Raw genomic sequence first — 20,556 nt, 5'->3', positions numbered from 1 at the left:
ATATTTGCTATTCATTTTGGCAAAATAGAGCAGAGTGGCCAAAAGCTATATTTGTACAGAAGCAGGCATGATGTTCTTCCTCTTTAGCTTTGATTACATTATTTCACAGAAAAATAAGCTCAGAACTTTGGTTAAGTCTGAGTTAAAACTGGTCATTATTTACTTGTATTATGTATTTGAAAATATTAATGGCATACTTTTTCCTTTCAGGGCATATTGTATTTTAGTTCTGTCTTAGAGTATAGTTGCTCTTCTATAACATATTTTATAAAAATAAATTTAATTTTTTCCAATGTCTTCCTTATTTAATACATCTCCTAACTATTCATGTACTACATTTAGCTTTAGAATTTCTTTGTTTCATGTGAAAATACTGCTCAAATAAAACTATTAAATACTTATAAAGGAAAGTTTTCATGTATTAGATAGAAGATTTTGATAAATACACATATTTGTGTATATAAATACACATCCAGCCTCTCATGAGGACCCATTGTTCTCTGAAACTGAATTTCTGCCCATAAGTTATAGTTCTTCTAAATTATCAAGATACTTTTCATAACTCTAGAAATAATATTTTACCAAACAACAGCATGAGTGCAGCCTTTTATAGTGTCTAAATGAGCAGATGACAAAGAAACAAAAATAGTTTTTCTGATTTTGTTCTGGACTTCTTTGAGCTAGCAAAATTTACAAAATACTCTAAGATATGGCAAAGACTTGACATAGTTACTTTGAATTCTTCAAATACTAATTTACACTATAGAAAAGAGTATTATTATTAAACTCGTAGATTCTAAATGGATTTATGAAAAAATTATTATGAGATACATTTTCAGTTCTTTTCATTTATTTTTGTAGTTTCATAATTTTATGTTTAATTTCTTTCAGGACAAAAAGTGACTATTCATGACAAAACAGAAATTAATCTAGTCTCATTTCGTCGTACAATCTATCTTGCTATTCAGTCAAGGTAAGATACTGTAGCTCCGTTGATCCTTATTTTTGATAGGGGATGGGATTTTTAGAATCTGATGGCAAAAACGTAGATACCATTTCAAGGACTCTCAAGCTACCAACCTATCTACCCCATACCAACTCCAAACTCATAGATCCCTACTGTTGGCTCTTTGCTTCAAAAGCAAATTGGGTTTACTTATTTGGAAGGTTTGGTTGTGTTACATAATGAAATGGTTTGTTTTTTTGTTTGTTTGTTTGTTTTTAGCTATGTCATTTCTTATAGTTAAATATTACTAATAAAAACCTCAGGGACTTGCCCTATGGCCGAGTGGTTAAAGTTCCATGCGCTCTGCTTCAGTGGCCCAGGGTTTCAGGTTCAGATCCCAGGTGCAGACCTACGCCATTCGTCAGCCATGTTGTGGTGGCAACCCACATACAAAATGAAGGAAGACTGGCACAGATGTTAGCTCAGGGCTAATCTCCCTCAAGCAAAAAAACAGGAGGATTGGCAATAGATGTTAGCTCAGAGTGAGTCTGCCTCAGCAAAAAAAAACAAACCTAAAAACAACTCTGTATTACAGAGCTAGCACAGTAATTGTGTAGTGGAAATTGAATATTTTTTTTTTCCTAATTTGGTTTCTAATTCTGCTTCTAAGCAGAGAAGCACTGTTATGATAACTTTTGGACACTGATTCGTTCTACAGATGGAAATGAATATAAATGGAAATAGGAATTAATCTTAAGGTTTTGAGGCTCCTTTGAAGTAATGTTAAGTAGGAAGTACTATGATGTCAGGAAAACAAAACGTAGTCCCTTTGAAGGCTGTGAGTTTGGTTTTGAAGAGAAATAAATGAAAATGTTAAATGCTTAGTACATCTGTTTTGTATGAGAATCAACCTATTGATTTAGTGGGCACAGTGTTTGCATTTTATACTGGAGGAGGAATGTTTCCTCAGTTTTGTTTTGTTACTAGGTTTTGTATATTTCCATTTAGTATGATGTAATAGCAATAATGATTCATAAGTAGGAGTCAACTTGTTTTCAGTCTGGCTGAAAACTTTTTGGCTTAGATTCATCTTCAGAAAGAGAAATATTAAACAGCAAAACATTGGTTAGAAATGTTTTTGGCTTATTCTTATCTATTTTTTTGCTTTTCACATGAAAGAAAAAACTATTAAATATTTTTTCATACAAACTTAAGGTGGAAGATGAAAAATTTTTGTTATAGGTAACTGTTCTTAGAGTTTGGCCTTTCATTTCTTTGTTGTTTTTTAGAAATTCAACAGTAATCAGTTGTAAACAGCAGATTCATTGTTTTAATATTGCTATTAACATTAACTTTGAAGAATTATAGTGGAGCTCTTTGAAGAATTATTTAAAAGAAACCTTTTTTTTGTTAGTTGACCTAACCTTGATAATCTCTGAATCACACAAAAGACTTGAAAAATTAAAGTATTAAGAGATAAGTGACAGCCACTGTTATATAGTGGTTCCAATCCTGGTAGCAATAACTATTGCCTTATGTGTTGGTATTTGTTAAGAGTTCTCAGCCTCTAAATGCCTAGTAAAAATAATTTATATATGACAAAGGTTACTATACTTAAAAGCTGATACCAATTTTAGGAAAGAAACACAAACAGTTTGATAGAAAGGTGTTTAAAGGACATGGTTGGGAGATTCATGAAATGGGATTATAAGACATAAAAAAATGTTAGTTGTCAAACAAATATCACTCTAGACAAATAAGTACTATTATTGGTCATTAAAAAGCTGAAGTGGTTTACTTTATGTTTTTTAAAGTAATAGTACTCAGTACTAATGATGATTTTAGCAAGATACACGTAAACATTATTGGTTGGGATTTAAATTGGTAGACTCTTTATGGAAAGCCTTTTGGTAAGGTGTTCATTCCATTTGACCCTTCTTTTTATTGTGTTTCTTAAATACATATTGACAGAGAAATATATACAGAATTGTTAAGTGCGAAAAAAAAAAGACAGTCTTATTGTCCAACACAAATAATCCGAATGTCCAGTTTATGCCACCATTGAAAATTAGGTTAATGGAGATGTTGGCAAGTGGTCGGATATAATGTTAGGTGGAAAAAAACTATATAGTACTGTGCCAGTAGTATTATCTTAACTGTATAAACAGGCAGATTCTAGAAATAATACATTAAAATATTCACTGGTTATCTTGAGAGGAGGTTGGATTACAGATTTTTTTAGTGTCTGTTTTTTCCAATTTTTTGCATTTTTCAAGTCTTATGTTTATAGTATACCAAGCTAAAAATCAAGAATGGAATATAATCATAAAGTCAGATGGTGGTGAGAGCACTTTATACACACCGTTCACTTTGGGAAATCTTATGATCTGGCAATTGAACTCTGTGGAGATTTTTTTTTAATTTCTTTTCTTTTAGGCTTGTTGACTGATTTTACCAGTATTCTTTTCTCCTTACTATTCTGCTCCTTAAATGATCCTCTTTTTACATAAAACTGTATAATTGTCTTCACTATTGAAAATTAGACATTTCTGTTTGTCTTGCTTTTAAGTGATGTTCCAGTCTGATTTTGTGTTATTGAAACTGTAGCATTAGAGGGAGGTGGGACTGTCAGGTGCCCACCAGTTTAAAATTTTTTGGATTGGAGGCATCAACAAAACCATTTGTAAACACAGCTTGAAAACCCACTTTACAATCTTTTTTCTTTACCTTTCCCTTAGTCGCTATTAATTTGTGTTAAACCTGGAATTCATTTGGTTTAGCAACCTAAGATAAGAACTAAAGTCTCAAGCTAATTTAGTTCATTTAATATTTACATTTAATGCAACTTCAGAATAATCTTGATGTAGGAAATCACCAAATACTTTTTTTTGTATGTGTGTGAGGAAAATTAGCCCTGAGCTAACATCTGTTGCCAATCCTCCTCTTTTTGCTGAGGAAGACTGGCCCTGGGCTAACATGCGTGCCCATCTTCCTCCACTTTATATGGGATGCCGCCAAAGCATAGCTTGACAAGTGGTGCGTCGGTGGTGGCCCGGGATCCGAACCCTGGCCACCACAGCAGAGTGCCCGCGCTCAACCGCTACGCTACCGGGGCAGCCCCTCACCAAAGATTTTTAAATTAAAACAAGAACAAGGAAAATAGACTGTCATACAGCTCACCTGATACTTAACTTATTACATAAAAGGAAAGTTGTAAAATTTCTCCATCAATTACTTGTTTTTCAGAAATTGAAGGATCTTTTCAAGTACTAATTCTGTTTAAAAAAAATAAAAGCTAGAAAGGAAAATGTCACATCTTTTTAAATACTTTTTGGTACTGCTAATTATTGAAGTTTATCAACTACAGTTTAATATTTTAATCTTAATGCTAGATATTGTGTAATATTACCTGTTATAAAAGCTCATAATATATTTCTTTCTTCATTTTACGTTTTTTAATTCCATTATGTTGTACCATACTGGATTATTCCTCTGTTGTGCTTATGAAACCCCATAAGAAACAGAAGCTGAGGAATACAGATGAACTATAAAACTAAATTCATAATCATCATATTTCAGTGGGAGATTATTTTATACTGCTGTTATCAAAAGAATGATGGTTTGTACTCTCTACAAAAAGTGCAAATATATGAGCATTATTCCTGAGTCAAGTTCACACTGAGTTCAATAATTCTCTTAGGTGAAGCATATTGAAGGTATTTTTAATGCAACTTATATGAATGTTGTATAAAAGTAAATTTGTTTTCTTGTAAGTGATTTTGGTTATTTACTATTTTATACTTAGTTTTTATAAAATCTAGAAGCCTTGTGTTTGGGTATGAATCAAGATAAGTGGTGATTAAGCACCAGAGGTCATACTGGGCTCTTGGAGTATCTTTTACCTCCTCCTGACTTGGATCAGAGAGAAGTGGAAATACTTAGCAGTAGAATAAAAATTTGTCTACTTTCTGTGTCTATGGATTTGCCTATTATGGACATTTTTTATGAATGGAATCATACTATATGTGGTCTTTTGTGTCTGACTTCTTTCACTTAGCATAATTCAAGGTTCATCCATGTCATAATATGTATCAGTACTTCTTTGTAGAGTCAAGAGCTATGTCTTTTTTATATACACAATACAATAATATGAAATGATAGTAAAGAAATTATTTTAAGATTCTTGTATATAAAAGAGTGCTACAATTTATGCTGCAAGTTTTTAACCTAACTATTGTGACCATTTTGTCTCTACAGTTTAGATTTTGAAGAATGTGCTCACAAATTGTTAAAAATGGAGTTTCCCGAAAGCCAAACAGTAAGTTAATACTTTTTTCTTCTATTAGGAAATATATATATTGGTTATAAAAATGTTTAAGACAGCTAATAGGTTTCATGAATTGAAACAATAGCTCAGTACTAAATATTCATTTTTTTAATGTAAATTTTCTAAAATTTTAAAATAACTCAAAGTTATTTTAAAGTTAGGAGTTCTGGAGTACTTCATACATAGTACTCATTCCAGTGAATTAAATCGGCTGCATTCTTGAATGGGATGTGGGAAAGAGAGAAAGTCTCTGAATCACCACACTTTCTATATATTTCGGAGTGGTTGCCTGTAAATCAAATTGTGACTTAAATACAATAGGAAATTTGTTCTTTAATGAATTACCTGGTCTATCTACTTTATGCACTAAAGCATTCTTTTGTGGTAGAAATTATAAAGACCACCATACAGGTTGTTACATTGCTTTAATTGGATATAGAGAATCTGTATCTTTTTTCATTCATTAATTCATTCAACAAAATGTATTCAGCATATAATATATGTCAGGCACTCGGCAAGGTGTCAGGGATTCAGCGATCCATAGAGTACATATTACCCTCTTAGCCTGTGGGACTCATAGTCTTATTAACTCAGTATACTTCACTATTCAAAGTATCATAGAACCCTAATGCCAAGGATAATAAAGACTGGATTGAATAGATCACCTTTAGGTGTTTTTTTCTAGTTGTATTCTTGTATGTATTGCTCCCTGCCCATCGAGATTTTACGTCCTTGGAACCTGAGCAAGGCTTTCGGGGTTTTGTTTTTCACACCTTGGCTTATATGTGGTACCCAGCACAGATGCCAGAGTGAATGTATCAACGATAATAGGCTGTTTGGTTTCTAGTTCTTCTAAATGATCTTCTTAACTATCCGAGCTAAGTTACCATTAGGTCTACGTCCTTTGTTGTAAGGCTTTAAATATGATCTGTTATAGGTATTGACCTTAAACAAATAGCCAGTTATTTCTCCAGCAAAAATGGGTTTATTCAGGATCAGCAAAGAATTGCAATTCAGGATCTGCAACCATGGCAAGCCACATGCAAGTCCCAAGCAGCAAGGAAGCTCTTTTATAGAGGAGAAGAGGAAGTTGGTAGGGCTGTGGTAAACAAAGAGTCCATTGGAGGAACTAAGAGTTCAAAGTACAGTAGCTTTTCGTTGGCTGAGTTGTGACAGTCTCTCATTGGCTGAGCTGTTGGTGGGCAAAAAGAGGAAATCCTTCTTACTGTTGGGATCTGCTGTCGACATAGGGTATGAGAGCTGCCCCTTTTGGCCTTCCAACTCCATTTTAATGAGATTTCTGTTTATTAATTTCCACGCAGGGATTGGCCAACTGTGGCCCAGGCCCACTGCCCATTTTTGTAAATATTTATTGGAATACAGCCATGACCACTGATGGTGGAATACACTAATGCTCATTGGTTGACGTATTGTGTATGGCTGTTTTCGCCCTACAGCAACAGAGACTGTACGGCCTCCAAAGCCTAAAATATTTTCTATTTGGCCTTTTACAGAAAAAGTTTGCCAACCTTTGTTCTAGAATAAAGATTCATTCTTGAAATGCTGTGGTATGGGATTTTGAGAAGAAATTACTCTTTTCAAATTTAAAAAATTCTTTTTTCCCTCTTAAAGTTTGTTTATTGGTATATTAGTAATAGTGTACCTATTTGTACTCTGGGTGCACTTGATGTGTCATCATTGGAAGGAAATAAATTAGTGAATTAACCTTTAAAATTATGACTGAAACTGAAATTAATGTATGATCTTGTCACATTATTTGAGGAATATAATTTAGTCATTATAGATTTTATTAATATTAATTATTAATATTAATATTAATATTAAAATATCCAGAGGATATTTATTCTAGAACTCACCTCAACATATTTTGATAATATTTGGAAGAGTGTCTTAGTGCATCTATTTTCGTGCACTCAAAACACTCTCCTAAAATCACTGTAATATTTAATTAAAATATTAAAATATTTAATTATTATAAGCCACAGGAAATAACTCTTGTAATTGCATTTAGTCTAGGGAAGAAAGTAATTTGTTTTGCAAGTAGTGCTAACTTTATTAGCAGTGCTGTCAGCATATTACCATGTTATATTGTTTAAAACCTGATTAACTATTATGCTATTATAAAATATAATGTTGGTATAAAAAGTTGAAGATCCATTTTAATATATCAAATTAACATAATATGGCATAACTCAGAAAAACCTCATTTTAAGCTTTTAGTACTATATTAAATTTTGATAAAGTCATCTTTTTGGGACTTATACTTCTATAAGCATTTTATTTAATGAGGTAACTTGTGACTAATCTTAAAAAAAATAACCTAGCAATATCATGGCATCTAAAAAGAACCCTATATTGTGAAGTGAGGCCGTTGAGTAGATTGTTTTATAAGTAGATTATCAGCTTGTAGTACAGCTTTGTCCAGTAGAACTTTCTGCAATGATGGAAATATTCATATTCTGCACTGTCCAGTACAGTAGCAACTAATCACCTGTGGCTTTTGAGTACTTAAAATGTGGTTAGTGTGACTCAGGAACTAAAATTTTAACTTTATGTAATGTTAAATAATTTAAATTTAAATAGCCATAAATTTAAATGTGGCTAGTGGCTATCATGCTGGACAGCATAGTTCTTGAGTGTCTGTTTTTTGCTTCTCCAGGATCCCCTTCCTCTCTCTTGCACATAGATACACGCAGGAAGTACTCATTGACCTAATTTTTAAGAATATTTACAATATTTACTTAAGTTGCCTCTCATGTTATTAAATAAGACAAAATGTCAAAATTGCTAATTGAAAATATAAAGGGAAAATTAAATAAAAATAAAAATGAACTGAAAGAGTATACACTATACTTTTATAGGCTTGCTTTCTATTTGTAGAAAGCAACTATATTGAGGTTACTATATTTGGAAAAAATAATTCTAAACTTGCCAATAAGAAATGTTTAGTAGAGAAAGATACTTAGTCAATTCTGAGCAGTGGTTAGAGAATGAATTACTACCTTTTTTCATTTTGTCTCCATTGATTTGTCTGTTCCCTGAATTTCTTCATCTATGAAATTGCTATAATCAATACATATTTCATTAGAAGTATTTCAAGAATTAATAAATAATATTTGTTAATTATAAACATTTGTGATGATGGTATTTCCTGACCCTGGGTTCATTCATTCATTTATTAGTTGAACAGAGTTTTCACGGCACGTAAATAGCTGATTAGACAATATATTATTCCAGCAGTTATAGAATGATTCCATCTACTCGTATAGATCCGTCTATAGACAGATCTATACTCATAACATTTATTTTGAGGCTAGAAAATTTAGCCACAGAGGTATTTTTTCTTTGTTCTTTTAAATGTATTTATTTTTAACAACCAGAGGGTCATTTAGGTTAACATTGAAGCTGTGCACATTTATTTATGCTTCTGTAAAGACTTATCATGGTCTGCCTTTTCCATACTAACTCAATATATTCCTTAATAATTGAGTTTAATACTTTGGAAGATGTATAACTGAATTGTTAGATGTTGTATTGGTGATCTGTATTTAGAAGAATTCTGCATAGAATCTTTTTAGAATATAGTACATTCAGTCTCTCTTGATGTATATTTCCTATACTAGGTATTCTTGAAGTGGTTCATACTTACATGAATTTAGAATTTTATAATCCATCTAATTAGCATAAATGACTATGGAAATTGTCAGCCAGACCAAAGGCTTTAAAAAACTAGGCTTAACATAGATTGAATTTTTTTATTTTGTCTTAATAACTGAAGTTCACAAAGTTTTGGAAATTTGGTGTTTTTAAAACCTTATTTAAAGATTCAGCTTGTCTCTGCCGTATTGATAAATTTTCATGCAGCATGGATTCATCATGTTTTGAATCATTAATGCAGTTTTTTTCCACATAGAAAGAACTCTGCAACATGATACTTGACTGCTGTGCCCAACAAAGGACATATGAGAAATTTTTTGGCTTATTAGCTGGGGTGAGTTCCAGCCTCATTTTTTTTGTTGGAATTTAATGGAATCACTAAGGGAATTCTTACATGAATATTGGGAATTAATGTGTCTGCTTTGTGGTCTGGTCTAATAGAATAACATATCTTTGCTAACAGCAAGTTGTTCTTTCCTGCCTCAGCTTTCCCACTCTCTGCAGCTTCCTCCTTTCTCACTTCGTTTTTGTAGTCCCTTAACATTACGTATCACTCTTCCAGAACTTTTAGAAATTCTACGTGTTTTGTAACAATTTCCCAAAGAGGACAATTAAATGCTGTCTTTTCAAAATCTCAAAGCAGTTTCTGAAGTCAAGAACATGTTCAGGCAGCACTGATGGAGCATGAACAAAAATAATTTTTTAAATCCAAATTCTACCCATAGAGAAATAGATTTGTATAGTATATAAATGTATATGTCTGTGATCAGCTGCCTGTATAATTTTGTTTTAGCATATAAATCCCAGTAGATAGGGATGATACATATTAACTTCTTTTTTGAGTATCCCATCATACCATACAAAAAGATTGAGTGATATGATATACAAAATATTTATTAATTTTTGATTCAGTAAATTTAGGAGGATTTAATATGCTCATAATGGTATTCGTATTCAATTTTAATAGTATTGACATTCAGTTTTTTTTTATTTTTAGCGATTTTGCATGCTGAAAAAAGAATACATGGAATCCTTTGAAAGTATATTCAAAGAACAATATGATACCATCCATCGCTTGGAAACGAACAAATTGAGAAATGTTGCTAAGATGTTTGCTCACCTGTTATACACTGATTCACTTCCATGGAGTGTAAGTAGATGGGTCAATATTTATACTTCCTTCCTAATCCCCTGTTATTCTCAAATCAATTTTAAGTATAACATAGCCATACTTCTCCTGTGTAGGAAATATAATTTAAAATGAAATGTATAGCAAACTTTTACTGTAACAGCTATCTTTGAGGTTATGTTCATATAACAAGGGATCGAAAAGCCAAGTGAATAATATATGAATGTAAGAAATACCATCCTGGATCATATTAACAGTCCAAACATCACAATACTTTTCAATAGTGATGGCTAGGAGTGTTTTCAGGGAAAATATTATAGATTTTTCATCCTCTCTGTGTACACACATGTGCGTGCACACTCATATCCACATACACCAATAGTTTGGTGGCTCATGCATCTCTGAGTTACTGCCCATTTCCTGAGGGAGTTAAGTTAGGACATGAGAGAAATGATTGTCCTAGCAGGATGTTCTTTTTTTTTTTTTTTTAACAGTTTTATTTATTTATTTCTTTATTTTTTTGTGAGGAAGATCAGCCCTGAGCTAACATCCATGCTAATCCTCTCTTCTTTTTTTGCTGAAGAAGACCAGCTCTGAGCTAACATCTGTTGCCAATCCTCCTCCTTTTTTTTTTCCCCCCAAGGCCCCAGTAGATAGTTGTATGTCATAGTTGCACATCCTTCTAGTTGCTGTATGTGGGACACGGCCTCAGCATGGCCGGAGAAGTGGTGCATCGGTGCGCGCCCGGGATCCAAACCTGGGCCGCCAGTAGCGGAGCGCGCACACCTAACCGCTAAGCCACAGGGCCGGCCCAGGATGTTCTTTTTAGCAGACATTGAGCTTGGGTGAGCAATAGAGAGGAGTTTCTAGTCGTAGTTAGAACAAGTAAAGATATTCTTGATGAGGATTGATTCATTAAGATGGCATTTATTGTACAACCACTGTTCATTCAACAATCATTTATTTAGCCACCAACTATGTGCCCAGTCACTGAGAGAGAGAATGGGCATCCAAAGTGAATTATATATGGTCCCTGCTTTCAAGGAGCTTATTGTAAGCTTCTCTTACGATAAGAGAAGAGGTAAGATATACCCATAGCAGTAATACAACATAAAAAGTGATAGGTTATAAGAAAAGCAGGATTGCCGAAGGAATTTTCAAAAAAGAAATTACATCCAGGAGGAAAGAAAGAAGAGGATCATCTACATGGTTGTGTAGAACCACAACCCAATGGTAGAGTGAAGCAACATTATTGAACTTATAAACATTGGGTAGATTTTTGTAATATTTTAAGTGCTAAGTATGTCCAGCTGCATTAATAGGCATTTTGTAACCTAACCTAAGAGCCTAATCATAATAATTTTTTGCTTCTTTTTTCCTCTCCTTGGGAATATGAAATCAGAGTTTTAAACAGTTGAAGCAAATGGGCTCTTGGAACACATAACTCATAAAAACTGAGGTTGGTTTTATTTGCCCTAAAACATCTATCTCTCTGTGAGCTCAGTTTTTAAGACTCAGTCTTAGTATTCAGAACAAGCCATCACTCCTTCTGTCTTTACTCTTACATGTATTGTGTGTGCTATACCAAACTATAGCCTAATGCTCTAAGTGGCATTTTGCCCCAAACCCTCATACACACATATTTTGATGAGTGAGGTTTAAGAGCTAGTAATCTTTGCTACAGCATTATGTACTCAAGACAGAATATATTCCTGCTATAAAAAGCACATTACTCAAGAAAGAAAATGAACTCTATTTCTGTAGCATCTTAACATTTTGAAAATTAGCATAGAGAAGTCTTAAACTTTGCCAAGAAGTAATACATATCAGCTCAAGGGAAGATATTCAGCAATATAATTATGATTGAAAATGAGAATATATCATAATTTTAAAAGATACTTAGAGTTATAAATATTGGTCACTTTGTCTTATCTTTTAAACAAAATATAATTGTCTTTTTAATTTTAATTTTCAGGTTCTTGAATGTATAAAGCTGAGTGAAGAAACCACTACATCATCCAGTAGAATTTTTGTTAAAATATTTTTCCAAGAACTGTGTGAATACATGGGTCTTCCTAAACTTAATGCAAGATTAAAGGATGAGTAAGTTTATCATGAAGCGCTTTTTATTCTTATTGTCCTCAGGAGTTTTCTTCCACGTTAGACACATAAGTCCACCCTTGGTTATAAAACCAAAAGTTAAGCCTCTAGAACTTTTTTCGTCTGTCAGTTACTACTCTCAATCTTATGTTCTGTGGCACAGGACAACATGCAATTTTTAATGATGGTTTTTAGTTCAAGTAGAGAAAATGCAGAATTAATGCCTCTTTTAATTTAGTTAGAACACACAAAATTACTTTTGCTTGCTTACTGGAGTTCTCCAGTGATGAGTATTTATAGGTTTTTTTTTTTTTTTACCCTAATTTTGAACCTTAGAATGATAATTAATATTTTATCAGTGGGCAGTTGTGAATATATACAGATGAGTATCAGTCATGTAATTGTTCAGATTATTACCCTGAATTAGGGTCTTGTTCCAGGACTATTATATAATCCCTATCCCAGCTTTCTTATTTCCTATTTGTTCAGATTGCCCATTGCCTCTCACATTGGCTTCTACTCCGTTCACACTACTGAAATCATCGAGTTTCTTAGTGACTACCTGCCAAATCAAGTAGTATTTCTCAGTCCTCATGCTGCTGGACTTCTCGGCCTCGCTTATACAGTTGACCACTTGCTCACTGTGGCTGCTCACTTTCGTCTCATTCTGCCTTACTCCTCTCATTCTCTGTCTTCTCCTCAGCCTGCCTCTCCACTTTGCCAAAAGTCTATCCTGGCTTCTACTGCATGCTCTCTCTGGGCAGTTCCATCCGCTTGCCTTGGCTTCATACGCTTATTTATTAGTCCCTGTCCACCTTACCAGGCCCATCTACTCCTTCTCCAGCAAGCTGCACTCTAGCCGCACCAACATTGCCCAGCTTGTTAAGCAAGTGTGTCTTGTTTATGCTTCCTTACCTCTGTTTCCAGAGCTGGGAATCCTCTCTCTTGTTCTGTCCAGCAAACTCTTAATCATTCTTCTCATCTGTCACCTTTTTCTATAAACAGTTTTTCCTGACTCTGCTGACTAGTCATTCAGTGTGGCGCTCTAAAACACATGTCCAAAACCACCTTATATTGTTAATGTCTTTTGTTTGTTACCCTTCCCCTGGAAATAGTAGTTATATGCAGTCTTCATGATTTCTCTCTTTTGTTGACTACTTCCCCCCGACCATTGCCTCCACAGTGCTGTGTACGCATGCATGTATATATGTAAAACAGAGGAGGTTTTCTCATTTTCTGTATATACATTCATGTACAGTATATACATATGTTTATAGATATATATGTTGGATATGTTGTATACATATTTCTATTTTGTGTGTGTGTGTGTGTGGTGTGCGTATAAAACGGTTTAGAAACCTCCTCTATTGTATAATTATAGAAATCAAGTTCAGTAAATTATGACTCAACCCTACTCATTTCATTTAGATAGCATGTAGCCTAGCCTAATAAATGATATAAATCACTTCCTTGGTGGTATTTCATTTACTAATTTAATACACAGAAAATCTGAAAAATGACTATATAAGAATTTTGCCTTTTTATCTTTAAGCAATCTGTTCTCTTTTGCTCATTTTTTTTTTCTGTTTTAGAACCCTACAGCCATTCTTTGAAGGGTTATTACCCCGAGATAATCCAAGAAACACTCGGTTTGCCATCAACTTCTTTACTTCTATAGGTCTTGGAGGTTTAACGTAAGGATTATTTTGAGAATTTTATTTTCAACTTACAGAATTATCTTACAGTTGCCTTTGAAGCAGAATCTAACAGAGATTATATTTTTAATTAGGGATGAATTGCGTGAGCATCTCAAAAATACACCAAAGGTCATCGTGGCACAGAAACCAGATGTTGAGCCAAATAAATCTTCCCCCTCCTCCTCCTCCTCTGAGTCCTCCTCTTCTGAGTCTGACTCTTCAGCCTCGGATTCTGACAGCAGTGACAGCAGTTCAGAGTCTTCCAGTGAAGAGAGTGATTCTTCATCCACCAGCAGTCAGAGCTCTGCCCCAGGTATTGAAACTCATTTATAATGGATCGTGCTCTTTTCTAACAAGTATATTACTGGTGATGTTTACAATGAGAGAAGAAAATAATTTGATTGCTTATTTATTTTAGAGTTCAGTTGTTTAAAAGCCACAATTAATAATATAAATGATCATCTGTCACTGCTGCAGTCTGTAGTGAATTATAACATTTGTAATGCTAAAATTGCCTTGGAATCCTCTTTATAGAAATGAAGATATTTCATTGGCAAATATTTATTTGAGTGGTGACTGAAATACCATTCATAACGTCTATAAACTAGTTTACAGGAGCTTTCCTGAAGTTCATATTTTAAAGAAATTTTAGTTTTTTACTTTGAATAGTGAAGATTTATGTTATTGTTGACATATACCACACATTTAGTACGTACTTTATAAGTGTACAGCTGCATAAATTTTCACGATGGGAGCACATCCATGTAGCTAACATCCAGAACAAGAATTACCAGTTCCCTAGAAGTCCTCCTTGTTCCCTTTTGCAATAATTACCACTCCTCCCATCCACTGCTTCATGGCAGCTACTCATTCTGATTTGTAGTTCCATAAATTCATTTTGCCTGTTTTTAAATTTATAATTATATATTATGAACTCCTTTATGTCTGGCCTATCTTTCAGAATTATTTTTGTGAGATTCATCTGTATTATTGCATTTAGTTATGTTTCGTTCATTTTATTGCTGTATCAGTTTTCCACTATATGAATATACTACAGTATACTTAACATACTTTTTACTCGATGGCAATTTAGATTTATAAATAGTGTTTCCATGAATACTCTTGTACATTATCTTTTGGTGTCTATACACTTCTGTTGGTTATGTAACTAGAGGTAGAATTACTGGGTTGTACATTGTGTGTATATTTAGGTTTAGTAGATACAGCAGTTTTCCAAGAGGTTGTTCCAGTTTACACCCTCATCAGCTGTGTAGGAGAGTTCCAGTAGCTCCTTTCTTCCTAATTGACTGTCTTTTTCATTTTAGCCGTTCTGGTGGGTGTGTAATAGTATTGCATTTATTTATTTATTTATTTATTTATTTATTTTATTTATTTATTTATTTATTTATTTATTTTTTTTTGTGAGGAAGATCAGCCCTGAGCTATAACATCCATGCTAACCCTCCTCTTCTTGCTGAGGAAGACCAGCTCTGAGCCAACATCCACTGCCAATCTTCCTCCTTTTTTTTTGTTCCCCCAAAGCCCCAGTAGATAGTTGTATGTCATAGTTGCACATCCTTCCAGCTGCTGCATGCAGGACGCGGCCTCAGCATGGCCAGAGAAGTGGTGTGTCAGTGCGCGCCTGGGATACGAACCCAGGCTGCCAGTAGTGGAGCGCGCGCACTTAACCGCTGAGCCACGGGGCTGGCCCCTGCATTGGGTTTTAATTTGCATTTCTGATGCCTTTATTTTTTTACTTTTTATTTTGAACTAATTTTCAACTTGCAAGAAAGTTGCAGAAATAGGACAGAGAATTCCCATAGAGCCCTCACCAGCTTCCCTGCATGTTAACATCTTACATAACCATAGTTCAGTTATCAAAACCAGGAAATTAACATTGGAACAGTACTGTTAGGCAAACAACAGATCTCATTTCAATTTCACCAGTTTTTTCACTAATGTCCTTTTCCTTGTTCCAGGATCTTAATTGCATTTAATTGTATATCTCCTTACTCTTCTATAACCTGTGATAGTTCCTCTCAGGCTTGCCTTGTTTTTAATGGCTTTGACACTTTTGAAGTCCTCTGGTCACTTGTTTTGTAGAATGTCCCTTAATATGGAGATCTCTCTGATGTTTTCCCATAATTGGAACGGGATTATGCATTTTTGACCAGAATACCGTAGAAGTTGTGTGTTCTTGGTGTATCTCATCAAGGAGTTCATAATATTGATGTATCTTATTGTTGACATTAACTTTGATCAGTTGGTGAAGGCGATGTCTGCTGGATTTCTTCATGGAAACTATTTTTCTCTGTAAATTAATATTTTGTAGGAAGATAATTTGATGGTATGCAAATCTCCTCTTTCTCCCCTAACTTTCACTGTCTAGTTTTAGCATCCATCTTTGGAGCTTGTCTGCAGCACTTATTACCATGGTGTTTGCCAAATGATGATTTTCTGTTTGTCTCTTTTCTTCTACATTTAGTAACTGAATTTCTTCTCTAAGAAAGAGTGGTCTCTTTCCCCCGTTTGTCTATTAATTCGACTATGTATTTATATCAGTGTGGACTATGGATATGTATCTTATTCTGTGTGTTAAAGTCTAATACTATCATTTATTTTGTTCAAATCGTTTTAGCTTTGGCAATAAGGAGTTCCTTGAAGTTGACTTCTGTGTTCTTTTGACATAACCTCATCCGTTTTTTGAGCACTTCCTTTCGAGCATCTCAAGATTCCAGATCTTTAGTGCCTTTAAACAGAAGATTTTACATTTTTATCCAGCATTTCTAGCATTTTCAGCAGGAGCTCTGGTCTTCCACAGTCGTCTCCATCCTACTTGGAAGTGGAAGTGCTGTAGTAAAGGAGTTTTTTCAAATGCGCCGTTTTCTGAAAAGATCTTTGTTGTTTTCCCCAGGGTCAACTCTGCTGTCTTCCATCACAGTGTCTTAGTCTGAATAAGAGATAGTCTAATTGTCTAAAATGCATGTTGTTTCTTGTTTTCTAATGCATATTTCAGAGAGGCAGCACTTTTCCCTGCAGCCTGAGTAAATTGGAAGGCTAGTCTTCACACTCTTGTTCTCTGGCTTATGTCACTTCAATGTATTACGTACCATGTGGCATCCAAAATTGTGGGGCCCTCAGTGTTTTATATTATTAGAGTAGGATTCCATTTGCTCATAGGAAGTCTATTCTTGAATTGAAATATACTGACATTGTTCATTTAAGATTCACCTCTTTTAATTCTAAAGAATTTGTTATTTCATGATATCCGTTTTGAGAACAGATGATAACACAGCATGAATTGCTGAAATAAGGAAGCTTGCTGATTCAAAATTAATTTGCCTTATCATACAATTTCAGTAGAGAGCTTTCAATTTTATTAATAAAACATAAAATAACGTAAAAGCAGTACAAACTGCCCTCAAATTAGAAAATTATAAAGCAGACACCAGAGAGAGAGTAAATTGCATATTATTATATGGCTCGGGTTTTAGAGTCAACAAAGCACTGAGAGTGGTGCAGAGTAGGGTCAGAGAGACGTTGATTTAGTGCAGAGCCAGATGGTTTCTGCTTGGATAGCTGCAGCTCAGCTGAGCTGCTTGATAGGAACCAGAGAAATACGTCCTAAGTGGCAAACCAACTGACTGTGCCAAGGGTAGGCATTTGGCGGAAGAAATACAGGTGGGTACAGTGAGATTGGGTGGGGGTAGGATGAGGGTAGGCAGTTTTCCATTACATTTTCTTCTTTCTATATATATATGAATTTGACAGAAATTTTGGTCATCTCAGCACCTTTGATTTATGTACCCAAGCTAAATAACACAGATAAAGTGATTAAATTTGTTTTATAGCTTAAAATGTTAAGTTATTTCACTGTAATTAATAATTATATTTGTGGTTATATCAGTAAAATTAAATGTTCAAGCCCTTTTTAGAAGAGTTTTCTCAGAAATTAAGCCATCATGGCTCTCATAGAGCCTATGATTGTATATCTTCACCTAGCTTCTCTTACTGGTGCAGTTAGTGCTTCTCTGATAGCCCTGGAGAGCAGAATAGTTGTTTTTGTAGGAAGAGGTTTTTATTGGAAAACTATATGTTCATGCTGTTATGCAAACCCAGTCATCCTGCTCCCTGCACCTTTAGGAAATGATGTTGCCGGCGTGTGTGATCACTGTGTTTTGATTATGTACCAGAACTGACATAACAGTTCATATGACATAATGTACATGGGCTGGAATTTCTGTTTTTGGATAAAATTCGTAAGTGGAAACATACCGTTTTAGTCACTTCATAAAAAATTTCACCACGTTTGCTATAGTGTAAAGTTCCTGTTTACTGTTTTGAGTCTCAGGATCAAAATAGAACTTTAGTAACTAATGTTGATATATTGTATATTGTTTAAAATTACATATTTTGTAAAATATTCTGTCATCAGACTTTCCATTCAATCAGTTTAGCTTTGCATGCAGTTTATCTGAATTAGTAAACTTACAATGTTATCAATAAATGTGATTGTTAAATTATGAAATTTAGATTAAAATAGAAGCTGACTATATTTCATTTTACACGTGCAGCTAAAGATGTAAGAAAGAAGGGACAAGGGAACATCAGACGTAAAGAAGTTGATAAATTGATCAGGAAACAAACAAATGATAGGAAACAAGAAGAAAGAAAACCAGAGCAAAGACTCCAGGAAACAAGCACTGAACGAGAAAGGAGGTCAGAAAGACACAGAGATAAAAATTCAAGAGATCCAAGTTGGAGAGATCCTGTAACAAAATACACTGCAGACAGGGGGGTTCCTTCTGAACGAAATAGTTACAGTAGAGTCGGGAATGACAGAGACCAAGAAATGCACGTAGATTTGGAAAATAAGCATGGTGATCCCAGAAAGAGGAGAGGAGAGAGAAGAAATTCTTTTTCTGAAAATGAACACAGACACCGAAATAAAGACAGTGAAAATTTTAGAAGAAAAGATAGATCAAAGTCGAGAGAAAAGAATAAAAAACATTCCGGCTCTAGAAGTGACGAAGATAGGTATCAGAATGGTGCCGAGAGACGATGGGAAAAATCTAGCAGATACTCTGAACAATCCAGAGAATCAAAGAAAAATCAGGACCGGCGAAGAGAAAAGTCTCCAACAAAGCAAAAAAAATAATTCTGCAAAATTGCAGAAACTGAACATGCTTTATATTCAGTTGAAACAAATTATTTTTTACATTGACGAACTTTATAGAGAATTCTTGTATAAAGTACTGGTTTGTATTTGTACATTTAAAAAATGTTTTCATTTTAACGTGTTTTTTAACTGATACATCTCAAGACCCTCCACGTAAAATTATTTGAAAAGTTTCACCAGAGAGGGATGTAATTCTTGCTTATATTTTGTTAATAAAATGATCAAATGCTCATTGAATCAGTCATTTTTTTCATTGACAATTTTTTTTGATGATAACGTTTTCAGTTATTTATAGAACTATTATAATGAATTATTAGTGGCTTTTTATTTGTAACTGAAGACCCAAATAGATGAACCATTTCAGTTTAACAGTTTTGCTTTGTTTATGAGATGCCAATGAACCTTTTTTAGGAGTCACCCTTTTTTTAAAGTAGAGGAATTAGTTCACGTTTCATATTATGTCTTGAACAAAATAGGTGTGTGTAATTTTTTTTCACAAGTGTTTTGGTGAACCTAGGTGTATGTTAGTCTTTAAACAGATACACAGCTATATTATTTATAATTAGGACTTCTCTCATTGATGACATTTCTTCTCTCTGGACTGCAATCTAGTTAATGTTGAAGTTCTTTGTGATTAGTGCTTTTTCTCAGCCTTGAAGTTGTATCACTGTTGGTGAGTTAATGTGTGTTTAATTTTTAAATTGGATTAATAGGTCATTGAAAAACATACGGTCATGAGAAATGTGAACAGCCTAACTATGAAATAATTCTAATTTTTATAAGAATTTTAAGCGTTTCCTTCATTGTAACTCTCACTAATTAATATGTGACCATATTATTTATTACTTTTGAAATAAAATATTGCCTCTGAAATTTTAGATTTGCTGACAGGCATTTAACCTTACTTACTAAATAGACTACTTGTGCTTGTGCACTTCGAAGAACATAAAATCCATTTTAGCTGATATCTGGGTTCAGGAATGATGAGACCACCATCTTAATGTTTGGCTTTCAGGCATTCTCTGATTCAAAATGTTTTCTATTTTTGTGGTTTAAAAACTTGAGTATAAGTAACAATAAAGTCCATGTAAATAAAGAAATATTATCCTCTCCTCCTCCTATCTCCCCCCACCCCCCCCCAAAAAAAAAAGTATTGGTTGAATATGTCAGCTTGGAAAAGTTCTTTTAGCATTTTCTCCTACTGTGGTGGTTAGAAGGTGGGGAGTGGTCATTGGAAGAGACTAGCGTGGCCATCATGCATTTCACAGGACTATGAAGCTCAGCGAATTGGATTTAAGGAGCACATAGGCTATGAGCCCTAAAGGAAATAAATGAGAGTTTGTTTTTGTGACTGAACACTGATCTCCAGAGGTGGTTAGAAAAGAAAAAACAGTACTCGGAATTTTAGTTTATTTTCTTCACTCTAACCTTAGTTCATAATTTCTCTTCTAAATGTAAAATTGGGCAACCATTCTTTTTATTGAGTACTTAAGACCTTAA

At 34.0% G+C, this 20,556-nt stretch overlaps 1 protein-coding gene across 6 annotated transcripts in view; it reads left to right on the top strand.

Annotated features, from left to right (window-relative positions):
* The window catches only part of CWC22 (CWC22 spliceosome associated protein homolog), a 56,308-nt gene extending 37,015 nt beyond the window's left edge, over positions 1 to 19,293 (top strand). For all 6 annotated transcript variants that reach the window (XM_058549354.1, XM_058549357.1, XM_058549356.1 and 3 more), the window contains 8 exons: positions 892 to 973; positions 5,204 to 5,264; positions 9,208 to 9,285; positions 9,949 to 10,101; positions 12,056 to 12,183; positions 13,773 to 13,874; positions 13,970 to 14,190; positions 18,452 to 19,293. In XM_058549354.1, coding sequence (XP_058405337.1) covers positions 892 to 973; positions 5,204 to 5,264; positions 9,208 to 9,285; positions 9,949 to 10,101; positions 12,056 to 12,183; positions 13,773 to 13,874; positions 13,970 to 14,190; positions 18,452 to 19,035 — 1,409 coding nt within the window. In that variant the 3' untranslated portion in view covers positions 19,036 to 19,293. The remainder of the gene's footprint in view (positions 1 to 891; positions 974 to 5,203; positions 5,265 to 9,207; positions 9,286 to 9,948; positions 10,102 to 12,055; positions 12,184 to 13,772; positions 13,875 to 13,969; positions 14,191 to 18,451) is intronic.
* The last annotated feature ends 1,263 nt before the right edge of the window (positions 19,294 to 20,556 follow it).

Source organism: Diceros bicornis, chromosome 10, assembly GCF_020826845.1.
Source record: "Diceros bicornis minor isolate mBicDic1 chromosome 10, mDicBic1.mat.cur, whole genome shotgun sequence".
Taxonomy (NCBI): domain Eukaryota; kingdom Metazoa; phylum Chordata; class Mammalia; order Perissodactyla; family Rhinocerotidae; genus Diceros; species Diceros bicornis.
This window is presented reverse-complemented; position numbering and strand designations above follow the sequence as displayed.